Raw genomic sequence first — 25,959 nt, 5'->3', positions numbered from 1 at the left:
CTTTATGCTAGCATTATTTTTATTTAATTTGATTTTTCATCATACTTAATGGTTTAAAAGGCAGGCACATAGGATTTGTATTTGGTCCTTTAATTATTCAGGAGATTAATTACCACTTATTTTATAATCACTGCAGGATGGAGCACCTTTTTCTTAGTTGGTTTTCTTAACAGTTTTATGGGAATCAAACCCCAATATACTGTTTTTCAGCTCACCATAGACTTTGTCAGTCAGCACTGCTAATTTATTACAGATTAGTTTATAAAAGATATCCATTGAATACACTTTCAAGGTGGTAAGAGTAAGAGATTAACCCCTTATCCCAGTGAAGTTACAGTGCAGAACAAAGACAGGATAAAAATAATGATAATCATAGCTGTTCTTTATGTGTCAGTTTTATACTAGGTTCTTTATCAGTCTCACTCAGTCTCCAGGTCCACTCCATACTGTAGGTTGCGCAGCTACCATTATTTTTTCTGATGAGTAGTATAAACATTAAATTGCATGCTTTGAGTCTCACAGATAATAAGTGACAGAAACTTAGTCTCAAATCTGTCTGACTCCAAAGCCCATCAAGCCATTATTTCTACATACCAGTATGCTCCCGTGATATAAATATATGCACAGCTGGTGGAGATGAGACTTGAGAACACCATCACCAATTCTTCTTGCGACTGTCCAGTGAAATTCTGATTTGGATCCAGTTTTCTGAAACTTGAGGAAGTTGTTTGAACAGCCTTTAGGAGATTTGTTTCAAATCAAATTTGTTGTATGGCATATCAGTCTATCTCAACAAGCTAAGCCTGTCATTTGTAAGATAGAGGTTGGACAAAATAAAGAGACTACCCATGGTTCCAGTGATCCAGTCAGATGGATAGTCAAGTATAATTGGAGCCATGCTTCCCTGGACAGTTCCCACCACGACTTCACATGTAGAATGTGCTGTGTTGATCTGGGTGGCAACTTAGAGATACTCAGTTGGGAAGCAAGGAGGATGTTCTCATCCATTTTTACTACCTGTGATAATGAAATGTATGTGTGTCTGTGTGTGTGTGTACGTCACAGAAAGCTATGTTAAAGTAAAGTTATGGTTGAGACAAGAATGCATGGAAACAACTTGCTGCTGTGAAAAGGTCAAATCTCTGAGATGTTTTCAGGTGCCTAATAATTATGAGTACTAATGGTCTGTTCCTTGTGCTTTACACTTCTTACTAGTTATGTTACCTGCCATCAGTGCTATATACTGGCAACCACTTGGGTCCAGAGCGGGATCTTCTTTCCTGGATGAGGGATGGACTTTTGTCTTCTTTGTGTAGATTAAGGCTTATAACGTCTCCTGTTGCTTCGTGATTCTTTTTACGGAGGAGGCTGAAGGAGAGGAGGGAGTGTTTCAACTGTGGCTTCTTAGGCTAGCCCTAATTCCTGCAGCCAACCACTGAGCATTCCCTCAGCATTCCTTACTTTCTCCTGGGTTTCCGGCTCAGCCCTGACATTATTGTAATATAGTTTTCTGTGTTTAATATTTCTTAGACTTGGTTTCCTATTGCAAGCATGGAAGAAACCCTAATGCATGAGTTTCAGAGGAGAAGGTAGCAGTCTGAACCTGCTGTGTGGCTCCATCAGCAAGTGTGAGTATTAACGTTAGAGCTGTCAGGACTTGTGAAAATTAATGGAGCCTGACGGGGGACAGACTGAGGTCAGAGACGGAGCTTGCCCTGATTGAATGTTTCTGGTGGCTTTGCAACCCAGGCAAGTGAGTACAAACCGTGGAGCCGAGAGGGAGTGCTGGAGGCCTGTTCATTTGTTTAAGGAATAGACAGTGGGCACTGACTAAGTGCCAAGCATTTTTCTAGGTGCTGGGAACACAGCAGGAAAAGATGGGTTGTGCCCACTTCTAGCTTCAGAGCCCTATTCCTGTCTTCAGGCTAGACCCAGACTTGCTGTGCTATCAGTCCCTCCTGGTGGTCACCTAGGAAGGAATTTTAATTTACTGCAATATAGTTGATTTATAATGTTGTATTAATTTCTGCTGTACAGCATAATGATTCAGTTATTTACATATGTTATATATATTCAAACATATATATGTATATATACACACAGGTGGCTCAGATGGTAAAGAATCTGCCTGTAATGTGGAAGACCCAAGTTCAGTCCCTGGGTCGGGAAGATCCCCTGGTGAAGGGAATGGCTAACTGCTCCAGTATTCTTGCCTGGAGAATTCCATGGACAGAGGAGCCTGGCGGGCTGTAGTCCATAAGGCCACACAGAGTCAGACATAACTGAAGGGACTGAGCACACCATCTGTATATATACATACACACACACACACACGGGGTTTCCCAGGTGGTGGTAGTGGTAAAGAGCCCACCTGCCAATGCAGGAGACATAAGAAATGCAGGTTCCATCCCTGGGTTGGGAAGATCCCCTGGAGGAGGGCCTGGAAATCCATTCCAGTATTCTTGCCTGGAGAATCCCATGGACAGAGGAGCCTAGTGGGCTATGGTCCATAGGATCACAAAGAATTGGACACAATTGAAGCAATTTAGCATGCATGGCCAGAGAAGGCAATGGCACCCCAACTCCAGTACTCTTGCTTGGAAAATCCCACGGACAGAGGAGCCTGGTAGGCTGCAGTCCGTGGGGTTGCTAAGAAGCAGACATGACTGAGCGACTTCACTTTCCCTTTTCACTTTCATGCACTGGAGAAGGAAATGGCAACCCACTCCAGTGTTCTTGCCTGGAGAATCCCAGGGATGGGGGAGCCTGGTGGGCTGCCATCTATGGGGTCGCAGAGTCGGACATGACTGAAGCGACTTAGCAGCAGCAGCAGCAGGATGCATGGCATGCTTCCCTGGTGGCTCAGACAGTAAAGAATCTGCCTGCAACCTTAGGAGACCCAGATTCCATTCCTGGGTCAGAAGTGAAGTGAAGTGAAATGAAAGTTGCTCAATCATGTCCTACTCTTTGCGATCCCGTGGATAGTCCATGGGATTCTCCAGCCCAGAATACTGGAGTGGGTAACCGTTCTCTTCTCCAGGGATCAAACCCGGGTTTCCCACATTGCAGGTGGAATCTTTACCAACTGAGCCATCAGGGAAGCTTGGAAAGAGAATAGCAATCTATTCCAGTATTCTTTCTTGCCTGGTAAATCCCGTGGACAGAGGAGCCTCCCAGGCTACAGTCCATGGATTCACGAAGAGCCAGACATGACTGAGAGACTAACACTTTCACTTTCATATAAATATAAATATATATTCTTTTTCCTATCTTTTCCATTAGAGTTTATCATAAGATATTGAATACAGTCACCCATGCTGAATAGTAGGACTTTGTTGTTTATCTATTTGCTGTATAATAGTTTGCATCTGCTAAGCCCAAACTCCCAAACAAGGAAGGGATTTAAATGACGCATCACCTTAGTCCTTCTCACAGCCTCATAGTTCTTCCATCCTCATAGCCATTGGTATTATTATTTTTTTTCCTCCCATCTTCCTGCAAAATTTTCTGCTTGACCAGTTTTTAAGCCAAAGTTATTCTTATTTAGTCCTCAGTGGAATAAAGAACCTTCAAGAGTTTGAACATTTCCCTTTCTGCTGGAGTCATGATATTAAAAATATAATAATAATTTTAAATGGAAAAAAATGCCTTTTTTTATCCACCTTGGGGATATAACAAGGTCCCTTTATAGCATTGGCATTAGGGACCATCTGCAGTGCCCCTCGCAGACCAGAAGTTTCAGCAATGTGTTTGAATTGCAAGATACCTCTTTTGTGTGGAAACACTCCCATGATAATAGGACTGTAGTAGTGATAACGTGACTACATATCTGTCTTATTCTTTTTAATCTCAGAAAGTTCGTTTTCTTTTCTTCCTGGCACATTGTCAAAGGAAAGTAAGCCTGAAGGTTGTGCCTTGTGAGTTGTATTTTCCTGGGCATCTGGGAGCCATTATAGGTTCTTCTGACTTGCCATCTCAGTCTTGATTGCTTCTTGTAATGTAGAGAGCTTTATTCAATGTGAGTGTTAGGCCAGAAACATTTTTGGTTTCCTCATATATTTTAATTGTGGTTTCCTCATATATTTTCAAAGTCTAGAATTTAGGAGTACTGAGGAAAGTGGGCATAGAGATTGGAGATTTTGAAATTATTTGTCACCTTTATATAAGTAGGTTTTCTTTTAGCCAGGGGTGCTTTTGGGTGCTCTCCTTCACAAAGAATTACCATTGTACTTCGGGGTTTATTTCCCCCCTGGGTTTTTAGCAGAAATAAATAGGCGATCCCTGATAAAAATGGGGCATGAGGAAAGTGGTATTTGGTGTAAGTCACAACCTGATGGCCGTATTGATTGTCTCTCTTCCCCATACTTCCCATTGATGAAGAATGAAGTGTTTGAGGCAGGGGCCAACTCCTAGTAGGTGGAGGCAGATTCTCAAGAAAACAAAATATTCTTGAATTAACTTTGCATTTTGATCTGACCGGAACTTGAGTTTTCAAGAGGAACACATTTTATAATGATTTTTAAAAAAAGTTGCAGTTGTGTGTTTGAGGGACATTAATTTTTTTATTGGTTGGAGTGCAAGCTAGCAAGGAACCTTGTTTGGCCAGAGCAGTGCTTATTTGTATTTATTTTATTTTTTTAACTTTTAAAATATTTATTTTTGGCTGCGTTGGATCTTAGTTGCGGCACAAGGGATCTCTGTGTAGCGTGCCGGCTTCTCAGTAGTTGCCGCGCGCAGTTTCGGCGTGCGTGGGCTCTGTAGCTGGGGCTTTGGGGCTTAGTTGTTCCAAAGCATGTGGGATCTTAGTTCCTGGACCAGGGATCGATTCCACATCCCTTGCATTGGAAGGCAGATTTTTAACCACTGGACCACTAGGGAAGTCCTTGTATATGTTTATTTTAAAATACTGATGCACAGCTGCCCTGGTCTTCACCATTCTCCATAACTTCTAACCCATTCAGCTCACATTTGTGTTTTACTTCTCTGGTCCCTGTAGACATTTTATTTCATTACTTTGAACTTCTGTTCTCCTGTCAGAGTCTCCTCTTATTTCTCCTGATATAGCCTACAAGTTTTTTTAATTCTGGGACCCTGCATGAAGATGGGCCAGAGGAATTTCTTTCCCCTTCTCAAGTCTGTGACCTTCCTTTCCTTGGGTAGCCTCCCAAATTTTTCAGGGGGCTAGTAGATAAGAAAATACACCCACAGCTACAGTACATTTGGGAAACGCCTGAATCGAGCCAGTGTGTGTGTTGTCATAGTGTGAGGCTGACATGGCTTCATGTCCCCTGGAGGAGAAATCCATGACATAGGCAGAGTCATGTAGAATGGAGAGTTCTATTTCATGATACAAACATAAGGATCATAGCTGCCCAGATCTAGAGAAAAGATCACTGTAGATGAAGGAGTGGGATGAAGAGGAGTCATATAAGAAATAGGTCTTGAGCCAAACCCCAAGAAGCGGTTAAAAATTTGGTCTCACTTGATAGAATACTAGCAGGAGAACCAAAGAGCTTTTTTGTCCCACTTTTGAACCAGCTTGACCTGTGAACTTGGCTTAGGAAGTGACACCACCTCTCTGGTACTTACTTTCTTCATTAGTAAAATGGAAGTGGATAGATCTATGATTTTTCTTTTTAATGTTTTTAAGCCAGGGATGTTGTTGTTTAGTTGCTAAGTCATGTCTGACTCTTTTGTGACCCTGTAGACTGTAGCCTGCCAGACTCCTCTGTCCGTAGGATTCTCCAGGCAAGAATACTGGAGTGGGTTGCCATTTCCTTTTCCGGGGGATCTTCCCAGCCCAGGGATTGAACCCACGTCTCTTAGATCTCCTGCTTGGCAGGATAATTCTTTACCACTGAGCCACCTGGGAAGCCAAGCCAGAGATAACTTCCTTCAAATCAAATCTTTTACTAAATCATAAAGTAAAGGAAAGTAGCAGTGCGTGGCGGACACAACAGCAGTCCCCTTCCTCCCGCCCTTGTCTGTTTCCTCAAGTTGCCCTGCTCCACCTGGAGGATGCTTCTAGGCTCTTGTGCTGTGATTCATGGGAGCCGCTTTCAGTGACACATTAAATATCCAGAGTTTGGGAAGGAAGGGAGGCTGACCTTGACACAGTCTACTGTGTGTCTGCTTTAAAGTTGTTACAGCTTTGCCAGACATATGTATGGCTGAAGATCTTAATTTTTCTGTTCCTCTCCATACACTCATAGAAGAGTACCCTGTCTGATTCAATGAAAGGTGTTAGGCATTATTTTGTTCTTTTTAAGGCTGAGTAAAATTCCATTGTATATATGAACCATATCTTCTGTATCCATTCCTTTGTCAATGGACATTCATGTTTTTTTGTTGTTTCTGTTTTATCATTTTTTAAAATTAATTTTTATTGGAGTATAGTTGCTTTACAATGTTGTATTAGTTTCTACTGTAGAGCAAAATGAATATATATATATATAGCTTCTTTTTTTTGGATTTTCTTCCCATTTAGGTCACCACAGAGTATTGAGTAGAGTTCATAGTAGGTACTCATTAGTTATCTGTTTTATACATAGTATCAATAGTGTATATATGTCAATCCCAGTCTCCCAATTCATCCCACCCCCTCTTCCCTCTTGGTGTCTGTATGTTTAATCTCTATGTCTGTGTCTCTATTTCTGCTTTGCAAATAGATCATATGTACCCCTTTTCTAGATTCCACATGTATTTGTTAACAGATTCATAGATTTTGAAAACAAACTTGTGGTTACCAAAGAGGAAACATTACGAGAGGGATAAATTAGGAGGCTGGGATTAACATACCCACACTGCTACATATAAAATAGGTAACCTACCAGGACCTATTGCATTGCACAGCGATCTCTACTCACTATTCTATAATAACCTATATGTGTAAAGAATCTGAAAAAGAATGAATATATGTGAAACACTGAATCTCTTTGCTATACACCTGAAACTAACACAAAATTGTAAATCAACTATACTCCAATAAAATTTTTGTTAAAAAATATATTAAAGATATTCCAAATGAGTAGTCACTCTTGACAGAAATAGAATCTAAGCTGTTACCTCTCACAGGTTGTACTATTCATTTGTTAATGAGGGACTGATCCTGGCCCATTTTGGGGCAGTCAGTAAATGTTAGAAGAGATGGGTAACCGGATCATTGAAGGAAAAAATAAGTGATGTGTTAAGGGCACACATTTTCAGGGTTAGAAACATCTCGACAGAGGCAGCTAGGTTCGCAGTGTGTACAAGTTGAAAGTCTCCTGTGTCCACCCACCATCACCTCCAGATCCAGACATCTTAATGACCCCAGTGATACTTTTGTTAACTTGGAGGACACATTGCACCATGTCAGTTTCAGCCTTTGGAAAGTCAGAGTTTTCCTTTTCATCCTCAGTTGCTTATCTTTGAAAATAGTGACATTGTGCAATGTGACCAGAGGGTGATCCAATTTGTGGACAAACTAGTATTTTCTTGATTGGCAACTAGGAAGGGCAATCATTATAATAATTATTTGAGCACAGCTAATGATGTGATCACTAATCTAGAGCCAGACATCTTGAATGTGAAGTCAAATGGGCCTTAGAAAGCATCACTATGAACAAAGCTAGTGGAGGTGATGGAATTCCAGTTGAGCTATTTCAAATGCTGAAAGATGATGCTGTGAAAGTGCTGCACTCAATATGCCAGCACATTTGGAAAACTCAGCAGTGGCCATAGGACTGGAAAAGGTCAGTTTTCATTTCAATTCCAAAGAAAGGCAATGCAAAAGAATGCTCAAACTACCACACAATTGCACTCATCTCACATGCTAGTAAAGTAATGCTGAAAATTCTCCAAGCCAGGCTTCAGCAATACATGAACCAGGAACTTCCAGATGTTCAAGTTGGTTTTAGAAAAGGCAGAGGAACCAGAGATCAAATTGCCAACATCCACTGGATCATGGAAAAAGCAAGAGAGTTCCAGAAAAACATCTATTTCTGCTTTATTGATTATACCAAAGCCTTTGAGTGTGTGGCTCACAATAAACTGTGGAAAATTCTGAAAGAGATGGGAATACCAGACCACCTAACCTGCCTCTTGAGAAATCTGTATGCAGGTCAGGAAGCAACAGTTAGAACTGGACATGGAACAACAGACTGGTTCCAAATAGGAAAAGGAGTACGTCAAGGCTGTATATTGTCACCCTGCTTATTTAACTTCTGTGCAGAGTACATCATGAGAAACGCTGGGTTGGAAGAAACACAAGCTGGAATCAAAATTGCCGGGAGAAATATCAATAACCTCAGATATGCAGATGACACCACCCTTCTGGCAGAAAGTGAAGAGGAACTAAAAAGCCTCTTGATGAAAGTGAAAGAGGAGAGTGAAAAAGTTGGCTTAAAGCTCAACATTCAGAAAACGAAGATCATGGCATCTGGTCCCATCACTTCATGGGAAATAGATGGGGAAACAGTAGAAACAGTGTCAGACTTTATTTTGTGGGGGCTCCCAAATCACTGCAGATGGTGACTGCAGCCATGAAATTAAAAGACGCTTACTCCTGGGAAGAAAAGTTATGACCAATCTAGATAGTATATTCAAAAGCAGAGATGTTACTTTGCCGACTAAGGTCTGTCTAGTCAAGGCTATGGCTTTTCCTGTGGTCATGTATGGATGTGAGAGTTGGACTGTGAAGAAGGCTGAGCACTGAAGAATTGATGCTTTTGAAGTGTGGTGTTGGAGAAGACTCTTGAGAGTCCCTTGGACTGCAAGGAGATCCAACCAGTCCATTCTGAAGGAGATCAGCCCTGGGATTTCTTTGGAAGGAATGATGCTAAAGCTGAAGCTCCAGTACTTTGGCCACCTCATGCGAAGAGTTGACTCATTGGAAAAGATTCTGATGCTGGGAGGGATTGGGGGCAGGAGGAGAAGGGGACGACAGAGGATGAAATGGCTGGATGGCATCACGGACTTGATGGACATGAGTTTGAGTGAACTCTGGGAGTTGGTGATGGACAGGGAGGCCTGGCGTGCTGCTATTCATGGGGTCGAAAAGAGTCAGACATGACTGAGCGACTGAACTGAACTGAACTGAATACCTGTTTAGTGGAGAAGGCAATGGCACCCCACTCCAGTACTCTTGCCTGGAAAATCCCATGGACGGAGCAGCCTGGTAGGCTGCAGTCCATGGGGTCGCTAAGAGTCAGACACGACTGAGCGACTTCACTTTGACTTTTCACTTTCATGCATTGGAGAAGGAAATGGCAACCCACTCCAGTGTTCTTGCCTAGAGAATCCCAGGGACAGGGGAGCCTGGTGGGCTGCCGTCTATGGGGTTGCACAGAGTTGGACACGACTGAAGCGACTTAGCAGCAGCAGCAGCAATACCTGTTTAGAGACAATGAAGTGTTAGAAACTGCACATCCATACGTGTAGTAGATTATGTAATGTGCATCAAACTTTAAGGGTAGTGTGATTATTATCCCCCCTCCCTATTTATATTTGAATAAACTGCAGTTTAAAAACAATGTGTTGGAGATTATTTGGCCAGACTGGATTGGAGATGCTTCTTCATTTCACTTCTAAAATTCTGGAAAGAGGATTCTAGAAGCTTGCATCTGGTAGGCCAAATTCAGCTCACAGATGTATTAGGGTTGGCCCCCAACTGTGTGTGTTTGTTTTTAATTGAGCTTGCAATTCAGGAGGGCTTAAACTTGGAGGACAATCTGATACTGGCTTAAACCTTGTCATGACTCAAGACGACAAGCCCATTCCTGGAATTCTTTTTAGGAAGCTCCTGGTGAGTCTTGAAGGGATTCAGTCATTCCTTCACTTGGTGAATGGATGCTTATTATGTGCCTGCCGTTTGGAAAGTACTGAACTGTTTGTGTGCTCAGTCGCTCAGTCATGTCCAACTCTTTGTGACCCCATGGACTGTTGCCCACTGGGCTCCTTTGTCCATGGGATTTTTCAGGCAAGAATACTGGAGTGGGTTGCCATTTCCTCCTCCAGGGAATCTTCCCGACCCAGGCATCGAAGCCTCCTGCATCTCCAGCATTGACAGGCAAATTCTTTACCATTGAGTCACCTCGGAAGCCCAAGGTATCGAACTAGTTTGGGTCAAACAGGGACCCACAAGCCACAATCCATGCCTTCAAGGATCGTCTAGGAGGAGATAAGTCACATGCAAAGGAAAAAACTAAACAAATGGAATAAAATAATAATTAATGTGCACTGATTATTTACTCCATACCATGCATGTGCTTTAGAAGCTCTATCTCATTTTATCTTGAATGCAACCTATGAGGTGGGTGCAATTATTGTCCTTGTTTTTCTAAGACACCTTAGAGGACGTAAGAGCTCTGTCCAAGGTCATACAGTTAACAGGTGGTGAAGCCTGCAAAGCCTCTACTCTTACCCATGTTGCCACCACAGTTTAATTTGTAATAAGACTTAAAAATTTAATCATAAAGAGTAGAAATGTGACACATGCAATAAAAAAATACTAAATAATATTCATAGAAGTAACGATAAAGAGCGGAAGAGCAGCAAGTCAGCTGAGAATGAGATGAGAGGCACAGGGAACTGAGAAAGAAGACAGGAAGGGATTCCTTGGAGAGGGAGGAAGAGAAGACAGAGGCCAGCATCACTAATCTAGGGCAAAGATACTTTATCGGACAGAGACGTTACTGCCGTGTGATCTTTGGAGATGAGGATGGAAGAAAAACCTCGGCTTTTGTTTTTAGGAGGTAATTATTGACATTCAGGGAAGCTTTTGGTTGAGTACAGAAACAAAGGGAGGTTGAGTTGGTTAAATCATTGGTTTTTTAAGTTGTATTCATTTATTTTTGGCTGCTCTGGGTCTCTGTTGCTGCGTGCAGACTTTCTCCATTGCGGTGAGTGGTGGCTTCTCTTCGTTGTGGTGCACGGGCTGTAGGTGCAGGGGCTTCAGTAGTTTGGCACGTGGGCTTAGTTGCTCCTCAGCTCGTGGGATCTTCCCAGACCAGGGATCAAACCCATGTCTCCTGCATTGGCAGGTGGATTCTTAACCCTTGGGCCAGCAGGGAAGTCCAACATCGGGTAAATTCTGAATAGCCATTTAAGTCTTACGTTGCTGATTCTAATAGTAGGTTAGCCCATGAGGGTACACTAGCATGATAAGTAGGCCAGGAGTGAGAAGTAACAGACAGGAGGTTTGCAATAGACTGGAGGTCAGAATTGCCTGATTTTTGATCTTCCAAAAGAAGCCAGAAACCCTGAATTTTTAGTGTGATACCTCCAGATTTCTAAATGTTAGTTCAACTAAGAAAATGAAACAGTTGAGGACCAACTGTAATATATCTCTCAGCTGAATGTGGCCTACCAGCTGCAAACTTCTGGAAGCCTCTTTCCAGAAGTTTAGAAATAAAATGAAGATGCATCTCAAAGAAGAAATAATTCCAGGGATGGTTTAGGATTGCATTTGAGATGTGTGTGTGGGGTGGGTGTGTGAAGAGCTTCTTGTTTTTATCTTCTTGGGGTGAGTAAACATCAACTTACTAAAGCGGGAGAAATATAATAAAGACATCCAAAATAGTATAAAGAGATGTCTGAAAAATTAAAGGTCCAGTAACAAGAAAAGCATTGAGGCCAGTTATTAAAAAGGTGAGAAGATGTAAAGGAGCAATTGGGAAATAAAGAGAGCCTATCTTGAGGCTGCTGCTGCTGCTGCTGCTAAGTCGCTTCAGTCGTGTCCGACTCTGTACGACCCCATAGTCGGCAGCCCACCAGGCTTCCCCGTCCCTGGGATTCTCCAGGCAAGAACACTGGAGTGGGTTGCCATTGCCTTCTCCAATGCATGAAAGTGAAAAGTGAAAGTGAAGTCGCTCAGTCGTGTCCGACTCTTAGCGACCCCATGGACTGCAGCCCACCAGGCTCCTCCACCCATGAGATTTTCCAGGCAAGAGTACTGGAGTAGGTTGCCATTGCCTTCTCCATCTTGGGGCTAGAGGATAGGATTTTCCAGGCAAGAGTACTGGAGTGGGGTGCCATTGCCTTCTCCAAGAGGATGTGTATTGTAAGCTAAGTGGGGAGTCAAATGGAGCCTGGAGCCTGGAACCTGGAAAAGTTTTGTGACGGCTGCTTAGGGAATAGACAGTGGCAAGCGTGTAGGATGATTAGAATCGTGGAGTAGCAGTGAAGACCCAGCTTACTTCAGCTATCCTTTAGTTTTTAAGTGAGCATCTATTTATATGATATAGTGAGGTAATACAGATACAGTAGGAGACACAGTTTTGAATAAGACTTAATTGCTGCTTCCAGGAGCTTGTCTTACTTATTATCTGTAGCTCTTAACTGAACTGATAGATGGGCTAATTTGCCAAATTTCATTCATTCACTTGGTAGTCATCGCTTTGCCAAATCTTTGAATTATCTATATGATTATTTGCTCAGTAGTTTTCTTTAAACCATCTCCTGTTTTATATACAAAAATAGAAAAATGAAAATAGAAAAGATAGTAGAAAAATGAAGCCATATATCATTACTCGTATTGGCGTATTTTTTTCAAATGTGCATTTTTAGAACATACAAAGCTACTTTACATTGTCAGAAATTCATCTCTATCTCACCTAAAATCATCTCATATCTTACCGGTAAAACATATACCATGTCTTGGGAGGATAGAACTGGTTAGTTGGTAGAATTCTTTAGGTCATTCAAAGCAAGGCTTTTCCCACATTAGAATATCTGCATATGGCCTTGGTTTTTTATTCAGGCAGGTCAACTTCGATGACCTGATCTGAATAAAATGGATAAAGGCAGGCACCTCTTTGTCTGACAATTTTAAAATCATGCTATTTGAATACCAAGAAGGTTGGAGCTTGACTGCAGAGCCTTCCAAATTAATCTAGTCTGGAAAAAAAGAAAAACAACGAAAATGCCATCAAGTAACAGGAGATTTGTCAGCTGCCCTGCTTACACTTTTCATATAAAACATAAAGGTTGGCAGATTACAGATGAAAGGTCAGTTCAGCAAAAAAGAAAGCATGTCAGACAATCTCATAACATAGGTAACAGAGGATGGACGTTGGAAACTACTATTGGATTCTCAGAAAGAGATGAGTTTGTTGGCAGTGTGTAAATATCATGACGATTTCCACGGCTGTTCATTTTGGTGGCTACTTCTTTATGCTGAGTCTCCAAAATGTGATTTAAAAGATACTGAAGAGGCCTGTCTTCCTGAGAAAGATTTACTTTGCAGCAGTTTTGTTTTTTTTCTTTCACTGATCTGAAGGGGAGAAATGTACTTCCTTTAGGTCGCCTTGTTTCCCAGTCTCACCCATCCCATCCCCGAAGCAATGCTCTAAAATGGAAAAAGCAAGAAGCCAAGGCCTCTTGCAAGAGCAGTGGTGCATAAAGACAGAGTTTGCAGGGAGTCCATCATCATGAATCATTAAAGGAAAACTGGCAGCTAAAGCATGACTCGTACAAATAGAGTTGCTCAAAGATTCAATCAGGTAGGACCTGCCTTGGAGCAGATTACTGTCCAGGAAAACATTTCAGACTGTTCTAGCCTTGAGAGGAGGGTGGGTCCGGGGAGGCAGTATTGGGCCAGCGGGATCACAGAGCCATGATGTTGAAGTAGTGCAGTGTCTCAAAAATTTCTATCGTGTACAGTGCTGGGAATTTTCAGACTCCTGAATACATCTTGTATCTGTATTTTAAGTGTAGGGAATTGTGCAAAATATCATCATTTTATCCAGGTAACTTGCAACATACATCACAATCTTATTGCCTCATGCTAGTGCAGATTATAAGCTCTGCATGTGTTTAAGAGAAGTTTCTTCTTTTTTTAATCTGTTTATTTACGTATTGGCTCTGCTGGGTTTTCGTTGCTCTTCGTGGGCTTCCTCTAGTTGGAGTGAGTGGAATCTACTCTCCAGCTTGTAGTGGGTGGTGACTTCTCTTACTGTGGCACACAAGCTCTAGGGCGTTCGGATTTCAGTGGTTGTGGCACATAGGCTTAGTTGCCCCACTGCATGTGTAATCCTCACGGACCAGGGATCGAACCCAAGTCTCCTGCATTGGCAAGCAGATTCGTAACCACCGGGCCATCAGGGATGTCCTTGAGAGAGGCTTCCTATTTTTTTGGAGCTCTTCACCGCAACCTTTTGAATAACTGAGGCCAAAGGCATGTCACGCAGTTCTGTGGGCCAGTAGTCAAGGATATCCGTTGATACTTAGCCACCATGTTTTCAGTTTTATCTTCCTGCAGTATTATTTTCTGCCTGTTTTCATCTCTCTCATAAGTCTCCCCATTAGCTCACATTCTGTGTATCCAATTTTAATACTGTTTACAATTTGCATTGGTGAAATCCAACTGGACCTATGACAAAAACTTGCCCTCCCCCCAAACATAATTCTGTCTCAGACTGTAAGCTTCATTAATTGATTCACTGACTCTGGCTTGCTGGTAAGGATGAATTCTTACAACAAAAATATCCAATTCCTGCTAGTGGTAACTTTCGTTCTTCCTGGAATAGCAGGAAACGTTAATTTTGCATTGGACCCGGGAGTCTCAGGAAGCTGGAATTATAGGCACCGTCTTCCCACCCTTTTCCTCCTCAAAATAAAAATGAAATAAAATAAAACGAGCAGCTGCCCAGTGGTGAGGCTTGAGGGATGCGTAATGACAAAGAAGAGAAAAGGGCATTAATTTCAGGATGGGGACAGCTGCCGGGCACTATCTCCCTTTGGATTTTGGTTCTTATAGCATCACGATGAGTTATTAATATGTATGATCTGTACTTTATTCAAACATTATAAATCTATGCAGAAGTCTGGTGTTTGGGTTTTCCTTTATAGCTTTCATTCTTCTTCCCAGAATTATCTCATTTTGATCGGGAAACTTTTGCATAAAAAGCACACACTGGCGAACTCACATTTCCATACCATAAATATTAAAAGGGGGTTAAGCTTTACAGTTTCTTCTCCCATCCCAATGGGAGGAAAGTTAGCCTTCTAATCAGGGGTCATTATTAATCTTTTTATTCACAAGCCAAAAGGTAAACTTTAACTTGCCATACAGAATTGTACTGTGTGCTTCCTTTGATTTATGCAAATTGTGAAATGTGTGTGCCGTGTCTTTTGTACTAAGGTGATACTAAAAATCTAGCAGGGAACGGAGTTGTTACAAACAGTTGGGTCAGCTTATTTTTTAAGGATTAAAACCAAATCTAGACCTTTTTTAAGGCTTATGACTAAAGTAATTTTTGCTGGATGATTCTAAACTATGGATCACAGTATGGATTTATCACAGTGACACTGTAGCAAACAGAAAAGGGAAATGGAACTAGAAAACTTAATGTCTCCTTAGTAGCTTTTAAGCTTCTGAGCGGCTTCCTGTCTCCCGTTTATTGTCATTTTTGTTAGCATAAAGGAGTAGTCATAAATTTTGGTTCCCATGGAAATATAAAGGAATGTGTGATCTATTTCATTTGGGGATACTGTCTGATAATCACACAGTCATGGCTGTTGTACTTCGTGATGGGAAATGAACGTGCTAATTGGTGCTCTTTTTTTTTTTTTTTTTTCGTATTTCAGGAAACCTGCCATATGAATATAAAATAGTGATTGCTGGGAATCATGAACTGACATTTGATAAGGAATTCATGGCAGACCTTGTTAAACAGGACTACTACCGTTTCCCCTCTGTGTCCAAATTGAAACCAGAGGACTTTGACAACGTTCAGTCCCTCCTGACGAACAGTATTTACTTACAAGACTCGGAGGTAACAGTGAAGGGATTCAGGATATATGGTGCACCTTGGTAAGTGTTCCTTCCAACAATCTTCCCCTCTTTTTTTTTTAGCTCAATGCTGAGAAAGCATGGTGCCAGCTTAAGTGTCTTAAACCCAAAAAATAAAGGTGAAATGAAACCTTTATGCTGTATTTCCAACAGAACATGAATTTTGGCACTGCTGCCCATTGTTCGTTGTGATGCAGATTTCTTTAGGCGAGATCAATGGGGGCAGAGCTTTGGTACAGTAGATTTGCATCTGTTTGTGTGACTGGGGCTGCACATGTGTCGATGGGACACAGAAAAATTTGGGGGAAGGTCACCGTGTTACCCTTTACGCAGATTCAGCCACTCTAAACATTCCATCAGCCTTAGGTGATTCATTTCCTCCTTATGTTTTACACTGGAAACACTCATGAAATATCTTGCTTAGAATTTCTCAAATCTTGCTACACATGAGAATCACCTGATCAACTCTGAAGAAATACAGATTTTGAAGCCATAACCACCCCTGCAAGATGCTGATTCTCCTTCTTAAGGTGGAGCCCAGAGACCTGTATTTTTAAAGCTCCCCAGGCAAGACTGATTAGAGAAAGGAATGGCAACCGACTCCAGTATCCTTGCCTGGAGAATCCCAGGGACAGAGGAGCCTGGCGAGATACAGTCTGTGAGGTCACAGAGTCGGACAGGACTGAGCAACTAATAAACACACACACACGCAAGACTAATCCCCAGACAGTTTGCAAGTTACAGGTTAAGAGCTCAGTTCTAGAATTCTTGGTACTGCAATTCTCAGCTCTAGAAAAGTTGAAGCTGGTGTATATTCTTTGGACCAGATAAGGAAGCGTGTTGATTTTGGCTTCATCAACTGGCAGTTGTCTGGTTTTGGAGAGGTTAACTCATAGAGGTTGAACCTCAGTTTCTGCATCTCTAAGACGGTGAAAATAATACCTACTTTAGAGGGTTATGGAGAGGATTAAATTGGCTGATGTTTGCACTGAATTGAGAAGAGTGTCTGATGGTTTTCTTAGGGCAATATTAATAATTACCACTTTTCAGGCCTTAGCTCTGCTGCTAAGTGTTTATGTGAATTTAAGCAAGTCACTTAGGTTCTAGAGCCAGTTTTTGCATCTTTAAAATGGGAGTGTGAGACCAGAAAATCAATAGTATAGTAGAGGAGTCTTGGGTTTTTATTCATTTGCCTTCTTACTTTTTGAGAGCCCTATGTATATATAGAGCAGAAAAACTGACCTTTACTTACGCAACCTGGAAGAGTATCGTGGTCATGCCCTAGGAGTTGTGAATAAGGCTGGAAAAGGACAGAGTGAATTCAGATTCCCAGGGTTTCCCAGGTGGCGCAGTTGTAAAGAGTCTGCCTGCCAATGCAGGAGACATAAGAGATGCAAGTTCTATCCCTGAGTGGGAAAGAACCCCTGGAGGAGGAAATGGCACGCCACTCCAGTATTCTTGCCTGGAAAATTCCATGGACAGAGGGCCCTGGTGGGCTGCAGTCCATGGGGTCACAAAGAGTCAGACAGGACTGAGCATACACACACCCCTACTCAACAGTTTGGATTGTCCTCTGTAGGATAGAAAGTTGAGACATTTCTGTAATTTTCTTTTCTAGCTTTACTAGTTAGTATCCAGAAGGACTGATTAGTGGATACAGGAAGACTGTTAGTCGTTCAGTCATGTCCAACTCAGTTTGGATCTTGCTGAAGATTTTTTTGGTTGAAATTAATATTCCTAGAACTGCTGTAATCTGAACGTTGATTTAGGAATGCTTACATCAGTGTTTCTGTACAGTGACAACAGATTTCCCGTTTCCACCGCTTATTCAGCTTTTGTACTTGAACTTTTCCATGAATACCTCCATGCCTCTGTTTTCTCATCTCTAAAGTGGGAAGTAGCAATTTTACTTTTCTCTCATGGTTGTCGTAAGTGAGTTAATGCATCCGCAGCATGCAGAAGGCTTTCTGACATAAGAATAAGCACTTGATAAGAGCTAGCTGTTACTGGCCTAGTGGGGTTGGTATTTCCAGTCTCCTTTGTACCCTTGTCCACCTTTGTGCAAAGACTGTTGCACTGGGAGTCAGATGCGCTGGGGTCTAGCCTTAGTTCAGTCTCTGGTGACTGCGTGACAGATCCATCAGCTTCTCTGTAAAACAGGGGCAATGAGGTCTGCCCCACTTTCTCTCTGATGCCACCCACTTCAGTAGTCACCCAAATTAGAATATTCAAAGAGCATGTATTTGTGGACATGCTTGATTATTTTAATATTTTGTACAATTTTTAGCCTTTTTCATTATTAAGAATTTGATTGGAAGCAAGTTTGGGGGGATTTACACCAGAGCTGCTACTTTTATCCTGTCAGCAAAAAGGATTTTTCCATCCCTGGGATTCACAAGTAGGTGGATGCCTGCTTAGTAACCCATCAGATATTCCAACCCCAAAATAATGTGAACTGATGTAAGAATTTTTTTAACTTTTTATTTTATGTTAGAATATAGCCAATTAGCAATATTGTGATAGTTTTACTTGGACAGCAAAGGGATTCAACTATACATATTTCTCCCCCAAACTACCCCCCTGTCCATTTTGGCATGTGACACTGAGCAGAGTTCCATCTGCTATATACTAAGACCTTGTTGGTTATCCATTTTAAATATAGCAGTGTGTATGTGTCCATCCCAAACTCTCTAACTCTCCCTTTCCCCTGGTAACCGTAGGTTCATTCTCTAAGTCTGTGAGTCTGTTTCTGTTTTGTAGGTTAGAACTGATTTAAGTTTGATTTCCATGCTTTCCCAATGACTTTTCCAGAGGAAATACTAAGTTCTGATTTGCTGATATTGTTATTGGTTTTAATTTAAAAACAGAAATCAAAATGAGAACCTTGATACTAAGGGTTTCCATCATGTCACAGATTTCTCAAAAGTAATTGCCATCTGACCAGGGAGAGAGCTATTAACTCATTTACAAAATGTGAATTGTGACTCAGTTTTGCTCGAAACAATGTATATTAGCTCACATTCATTCCCTGTTTATAACTTGTAGCACCGCTGAAAGCTTCCTAAAGACCAGACAGAATTAACGCAGTGTCTCCTGACTTAAAATTTAGGAGGAATTTGTATGTGGAAAATAGCTTAAAACAATCCTGAGCCCTCGTGGGTGTTTGCAATTGGAGTGCACTGTGGTGCTTATTACATCTGCAAGGAAGAGGGCTTGGCTGTGGTTTGATGGGTCTGGGAAAATCCAGTGACCTACACTGAAGAAGTAAACGGGGTGCCTTGTCCTGGAAGAAAGATGTTTCCTTGGAAGGAAGGCAAGAGTTGACTGTTCCTGAGAGGAGGTGGGAGGGTGGGCAGTGGGAACCTAGCTCAGGAGGCCTTCTGCCGGATTCTGTGGCTTCTGTATATACTCCCTCACCTCATCATTTTTCTAGGAGTCTTAAAGGACTCAGGTGTGATGTATTGTCACAGGGCTAACAGTACAGTTAAAGCTATTCTTAATTTCTCCTGTTACCTTTTTCTCTCCCTCTCTGGGCGACAGAAGGAGAGGGTATTGTGGGGCCTGGTGGTTAGATCTGCCCAGGACTCTGCTCTTGTTCAGCAAAGCTCGTGGATTTCTTGTATCCCTCATGTTGTTCTTTGCCACCGAGATGGTTCCTAATCTCTTATGATCACTTTCAGCTCTCGTATGTCTTTTGCAAATGCTGATCAGAGGAGAGAAAATTCTAATCTGTCAGGTATCGGCCACTGTGCTAACTCACTCACTGCTTGTCTGGCCAGGATGGAGGAGAGGTGGCATTTTGAAATCATCTTTGTATTTTTGGATACTGGATCTGTAGCCAGCATTTTAGTACTAGCAGATTTCAATAAATTCACTCATGGCACTTGGTATTTAAAAATTGACTAGCCTCTTCTTTTTTTTTTAATTTCAGTTGTTCTTTTGCTACCAAGATGCTTATATATTAAAAAAAAAGAAAAGAAAAAAATCTGGGTACAAACGGATCAGTAGCCAAGCTGCAAAGAGTAAAAAGTCCATCTTGCTCTGACCTGAGCATGGCAGTTGTATTGTTCGGCAGTGTAACTTGTTCCCCTCCTGAACAGAAATGCAGAGCTAGTCTCCCGTGGCTTTTAATGAAAATGAGTGGGGCTTTCCAATGTCCAGGAATTTGATCTCTATGCTGCCCAAGGGTCAGGAACAAAGAGCACACTTTTTCATGTTAGAGTAGACCCAGGTGTAATTTGTCAGATTTAGTAACTGTGGAGGAAGTGCCTTAACTTCTGCAGCCAGAAAATTAGATGGAGTCCCAGGCAGCGTAATTCTAAAATGGTTGAAATAGCAAGAGAAAGCCCATCAAGCTGCGTTTTCAAAGGAAATGCGAGCAGGATGTATTTTTTCCCTTCTTCTCTCCCCCTCATTTTGGATCATCAATATGTTGAGTTCGTCCATGCCTTTAAATGTAATTTTCTCAGTGTTTTTCAGAGTGGGAGTTAAGTGTTGATTCAACTCTCTGCTGCATTTATACATAATTGTGTTTGCACACAAACAGCTACAAGGTTGCTCACATTTCCTTGTTCTGATCAGCACCATGGTTCTTTACTCTGTCAGAAGAGCTTCAGATGTTTTTATTTCCAATTATAAGTTTTGTGATGCATCATGGATTTTGCTGACAGTCTTGAAGTTCTGGCAATAGCGAACAAATTAAGAGCAGATATTGAGTGAGAGGATTAGAAAACCAATGGGCAACTCATATGACAGAATTCAGATACGGGGATGAGTGGAATGGGCTCATTTATTTTATTTTCATAGTCATACTTTATAATTAACTTGGGCCAAAAAAAAAAAAAAGAAGAAGAAAAGAAACATCTCTACATTCAAGAGGAAAGTCCATGGATGCTAAAGAACAGCAATGTAGGAACAATATTGTTTCTGTACCACCGTCTCAAGGATTCCAGCTTTTATTCAGGAGGGTTCAGGAAGGTCTTGGCACAGAAGAAGGTCTGTGTATGTGTGTTAAGCAAATATGCACTCTGCTTCTACACGATTCTGTTTAAAGACCCAGGCTAACATTTCATTTTTTTTGGCCCCGGGCCCGTGGACTCTCCCATTCTGAAACCTATGGTGGGTCTGCCCTGCTCTAGAGTTTCAGGCTCTGTTTACATTTTCGCCTGCTTCAGAATGCAGCTGACTTGCTCTTAAAGCTGCACGGGATCAGATTCACTTCTGGTTTAACAACTGCCTTGTTTATTTGGAAAAGGAGAAAGCAACACCAGTCCCCTGGCTTCCTACCTCCCATCAGTGGCCATGTCAGTAAATACCATGGCAGAAGCTGGTGTGTGTGGAGTTTGGGATGTTGTATCCAACTCGTACTTCTCTGCCCGCTGGGTGCAAACCTTTAAAACCTGTCATGTGCTTTTATGGGTTGTATAAGCGAATGTGGAAGGACATATATATGTGTTCTTGGGCAATCATTTATGCTTAATATCGGCATTGGGCATGATTTAAATTTTTACCTGCAAATTCTGAGAGACCAACTCAATTAGCCAACAATGATAAACATATTTGGATGGTATATTTCACTTAGGGAACTTTCATATGTGTTCATTTGGGCTTCAAAACAATTCTAAATAGTTAAAATTTTTTTAAATTTTAAACAATTAAATTGCAAAGGGTGTATATTAATAATTATTAACAATAGCCAGCTTTTGCAAGTGCTAGTATGTCATGAGAAACACTGGGCTGGAAGAAGCACAAGCTGGAATCAAGATTGCTGAGAGAAATACCAATAACTTCAGATATGCAGATGACACCACCCTTATGGCAGAAAGTGAAGAGGAACTAAAAAGCCTCTTGATGAAAGTGAAAGTGGAGAGTGAAAATGTTGGCTTTAAGCTCAACATTCAGAAAACTAAGATCATGGCATCTGGTCCCATCACTTCATGGGAAATAGATGGGGAAACAGTGGAAACAGTGTCAGACCTTATTTTTTTGGGCTCCAAAATCACTGCAGATGGTGACTGCAGCCATGAAATTAAAAGACTCTTACTCCTTGGAAGAAAAGTTATGACCAACCTAGATAGCATATTGAAAAGCAGAGATATTACTTTGCCAACAAAGGTCCGTCTAGTCAAGGCTATGCTTTTTCCAGTGGTCATGTATGGATGTGAGAGTTGGACTGTGAAGAAAGCTGAGCACCAAAGAATTGATGCTTTTGAACTGTGGTGTTGGAGAAGACTCTTGAGAGTCCCTTGGTCTGCAAGGAGAACCAACCAGTCCATTCTGAAGGAGATCAGCCCTGGGATTTCTTTGGAAGGAATGATGCTAAAGCTGAAACTCCAGTACTTTGGCCACCTCATGCGAAGAGTTGCCTCATTAGAAAAGACTCTGATACTGGGAGGGATTGGTGGCAGGAGGAGAAGGGGACGACAGAGGAAGAGATGGCTGGATGGCATCACGGACTCGATGGACGTAAGTCTGAGTGAAGTCCAGGAGTTGGTGATGGACAGGGAGGCCTGGTGTGCTGTGATTCATGGGGTAGCAAAGAGTCAGACATGACTAAGCGACTGAATGGAACTGAACTGAGTATGTCATGATGGTGTTGCCTTCATTTGCCAAAGGAGACCAAGACTGAGTTTTTGGCAGAGAAGGTGACGGGCCCAAAGTTAGTCTGGGAAGAGACAGGACTAGAATCAGGGCTTGCCTGGTGGCTTTGGCAGTAAAGAATCTGCCTGCAATACAGAGCGAACCCAGAGACTCGGGTTCGATCCCTGGGTCAAGGAGATCCCCTGGAGAAGGGAATGGCAACTCACTGTAGTGTTCTTGCCTGGAGAATCCCATGGATAGAGGCGCCTGGGGCCTACAGTGCATGGGCTGCAAAAAGTTGGACATGACTGAGTGACTAACACACACACACACACGCACACACACGCACACAGCGCTAGAATCCAGTGTTACTTTGAGGAGCTCTCGAGGCTGAGGGAGAGTATCCTAGTAACTGCAGATGTCACTCTACTCCTTGACCTGAGGCAACTCAGGAAGTGGCCACGTGGAAGTCTTGACTGTTCTGTCTGGTTGTAGAAAACGACACACAGAAATCCAGGCCAGTCCTTCCAGGAGCTCTCAGGCTTCAGTGGGGAGGTGTTTGAGGGGGGACAATGGGAATATTGAGAGAACAGAAGAAAAGAATGATCCAGCCTCTTTTGCATGATATGCTGCAGAATCTAGGGTTTAAAAAATAGGAACCTATACGGCAGTCCATCCCAAAGGAAATCAGTCCTGAATATTCATTGGAAGGACTGATGTTGAAGCTGAAATTCCAATACTTTGGCCACCTGATGCGAAGAGCTGACTCATTAGAAAAGACCCTGATGCTGGGAAAGATTGAAGGCAGAAGGAGAAGGGGATGACCGAGGATGAGATAGTTGGATGGCCTCACTGACTCAATGGACATGAGTTTGAGTAAACTCCGGGAGTTGGTGATCGACAGGGAGGCCTAGTGTGCTGCAGTCCATGGGATCGCAAAGAGTCGGACACGACTGAGCAAGTGAACTGAACTGAACTGAATACCTCAGTGTATCGTAAGATGTGGGCCAGTTCCTCTGGTCCTTCTGCTTCATGGGGACAACTTCCATGTCCTTCGCCAAAGAGCTGCTGAGAGAGGCGGTAGCCCTGGGCACATGCACCAAGAAGGAAGTGCTGGCCAAGTGTCCCCACTGAAGTCGGGGTCGCGTGGACCCGTGCACTCTGCTCCAGGCAGACGTGGACTTCCACATTGAGACCCCGGCGCTGGCTACTGGGCATTCTTTCATTTTTTCACGTCACACTGACAGGCTCGTTTTTAACCCAGAGTTGTTGGGGTGGATAGAAGGAGATGATACAGCGGCTGTAAGTGCCATGAGGGCAGGGGCCTCCATGCCTACCCTGGAACCTGGCACACAGTAGATGCTCAGTCTGTTTCTGGTAAATGAATGAATGAGTGTGGCGGTGGTAGAGATGTGTTCGTGGCTCTTGGACTGTAGGTCTGCACTTAGGAGACACTCAGTTGCAAAAGAAAATATTTCTAAGACAAGATCGAGCATTGCCATGAACCTGCAAGGACCACTAGAGCTGGTAGAACAAAGTGGAGCCACAGAAGGGGCTAACCTATGCCCATGAGCTCTTCATGGACACATCCAGATCCTTCCCGAATGTTCAAAAAGTAGAGTGCATAAAATCTCTCCAGGTGAGCATGGTCTCATGAAGGTGAGGAAGGGGAGTGGTGAGACAGACCTTGAAGGCAGCGAGAACTTTCAAAGACAGGCTCCAACAGTATCTTTAAACTCTCAATTGTCAGTTCTTTACCTCATTTGCCTTATCGCCATGCTCTGGGTAGCTACAGAAGTTTCTTTTAGCTTTGGAGACTATTTCTTTAAGCTGTAGTAAAAAGCAACCAGCGTAAAGTGTGAGTTTGGCCAGAAGCTGAACCAAGTGGGCCTTTAGAATGTCCTTTGGACATTAGAAACCAGTTATTGAACATATGACATTTCTTGATGGTTGCGTTCTCAATGGCTGAATTCTTAGAGGTGAATTAAAGCCATATAGATTTTGTACCATTTACTTTCAAGCTATGTTACAAACATGTATTTCTTATTTAATCCTTTGAGTTGTAAGTGTAACATAAATTTCTCCAGATATTACCAGACACTGAGCCCACGGGGGTCCCTTTGGCAGTTGCGACACACATTTGCCTGGTTCCATGCTCTGCCTTCCTACACTTCCTGCGTACCTTTCCCCATTCAGGTGTGCCCATGAGTAAGCCCAAGTAACTGTGCGGGCTCCTTTAGTCCTCCTGATGATGAGAGTGAATGGGCTTTGGAGTCCAGCTAGGAAGCTGCCCCTTCTACCCAGTTCTTCCTTTTTGCCAGGCACAGGGGCCTCCCAGGTGGCGCTAGTGGTAAATAACCCGCCTGCCAATGTAGGTTAGACGTAGGGACTCGGATTCGATCTCTGGGTCAGGAAGATCCCATAGAGGAGGGCATGGCAACCTACTCCAATATTCTTGCCTAAAGAATCCCATGGACAGAGGAGCCTGGCGGGCTAGAGTCCATGGGGTCACAAAGAATCCGACGTGACTTAATGACTAAGCATTGCTCAGGTGGCCCACTTGCCCTTTCTAATGCGTCTGCCCCATTGCCAGAGTTGTTTCACAACAGAATCATGGTAATCAAAGCCATGCTGTGTTCTGGGAGAGGCCCTCTGCCTTTTGCATAACTTTTGCGTATCCCATTTCACAGATGAAACTGTGGTTCAGAGATGAAGCAACTTACTTAAGGAGACAACTGAGATCTACATGATAAAACGGAGACACGAGTTGTTAGGCTGTGTCTGTAAGAAGGCCATCCAGGCATGTCACGTGGCCTCCCAAGGAGTCACCTGTAAGCCTGTGGGAGCTTGTTGCGGGACAGGCAAAAAGATGCTGTGTTCAGGGACATCCCTCTGACAGTGAAGGGTTTGTTGAACCTGGGCTGAGTTCCTCTTGTTGATCCCCTCTTCCCTTAAACCATTAGTTCTTCAGGTTAGCAAACTGCCAGCTGGACCTCCCCATCAGAGAGATACACCCCGAAAGTTCTGATTCCCAGATTGGACATAGCTCAAACAGCTGCAGCTGTGTTCTCCCTACTGATGGGATAAGCGGGGAGTATGTAGAAGCCGCAGCCTTTAGAAGCAGCTGTCTGCAGCAAGCTTGTGTCTCAGTTTTACCACTGTAGAACTCACCTCAGTAAGCCAATTGTTTCATCTCTGAGCCACAGTGTCATCTGTAAAATGGGTACGCAGAGAACAGTAACTACTGTTTCTTGAGCATCACTCACGTATAGGTATTTTACATAAAATAGTTTTTAAGCCTCAACTGTCATCCTATAAAGGAAGTAATATTACTCCCCATTTAGGAGTTGATAAAAATTGAAGTTTTATGATGAAAATAGACAAGCTAAATACTACAGAAAGATATTCATTTCCTTAACAATAGAACTGGAAGTCTAACCCCAAAGCCTTTATTTTTTTCACTACTCCATGTATGTTTCATGGCATTAAAATTCGATTATTTATGTTACGTTCCTGGCACTCAGTAAATCCACAATAAATACGATTTTCTTCCCTGGGAGGTAATATCGATAGTTGTGTGGTTTTGTGATGGCTACTTTTGTTTGTTT

The 25,959-nt window shown here is 42.5% G+C and overlaps 1 protein-coding gene across 1 annotated transcript in view; it reads left to right on the top strand.

Moving 5' to 3' along the window:
* The window catches only part of MPPED2 (metallophosphoesterase domain containing 2), a 209,459-nt gene that overhangs the window by 89,327 nt on the left and 94,173 nt on the right, over nucleotides 1–25,959 (top strand). The window contains exon 4 of the mRNA XM_040258927.1: nucleotides 15,568–15,793. Coding sequence (XP_040114861.1) covers nucleotides 15,568–15,793 — 226 coding nt within the window. The remainder of the gene's footprint in view (nucleotides 1–15,567; nucleotides 15,794–25,959) is intronic.

This window comes from Oryx dammah, unplaced genomic scaffold, assembly GCF_014754425.2.
Source record: "Oryx dammah isolate SB20612 unplaced genomic scaffold, SCBI_Odam_1.1 HiC_scaffold_17, whole genome shotgun sequence".
In the NCBI taxonomy this organism is placed as follows: Eukaryota; Metazoa; Chordata; class Mammalia; order Artiodactyla; family Bovidae; genus Oryx; species Oryx dammah.
The sequence above is the reverse complement of the archived record's forward strand: the minus strand, read 5'-3'. Positions and strand labels throughout refer to the sequence as shown.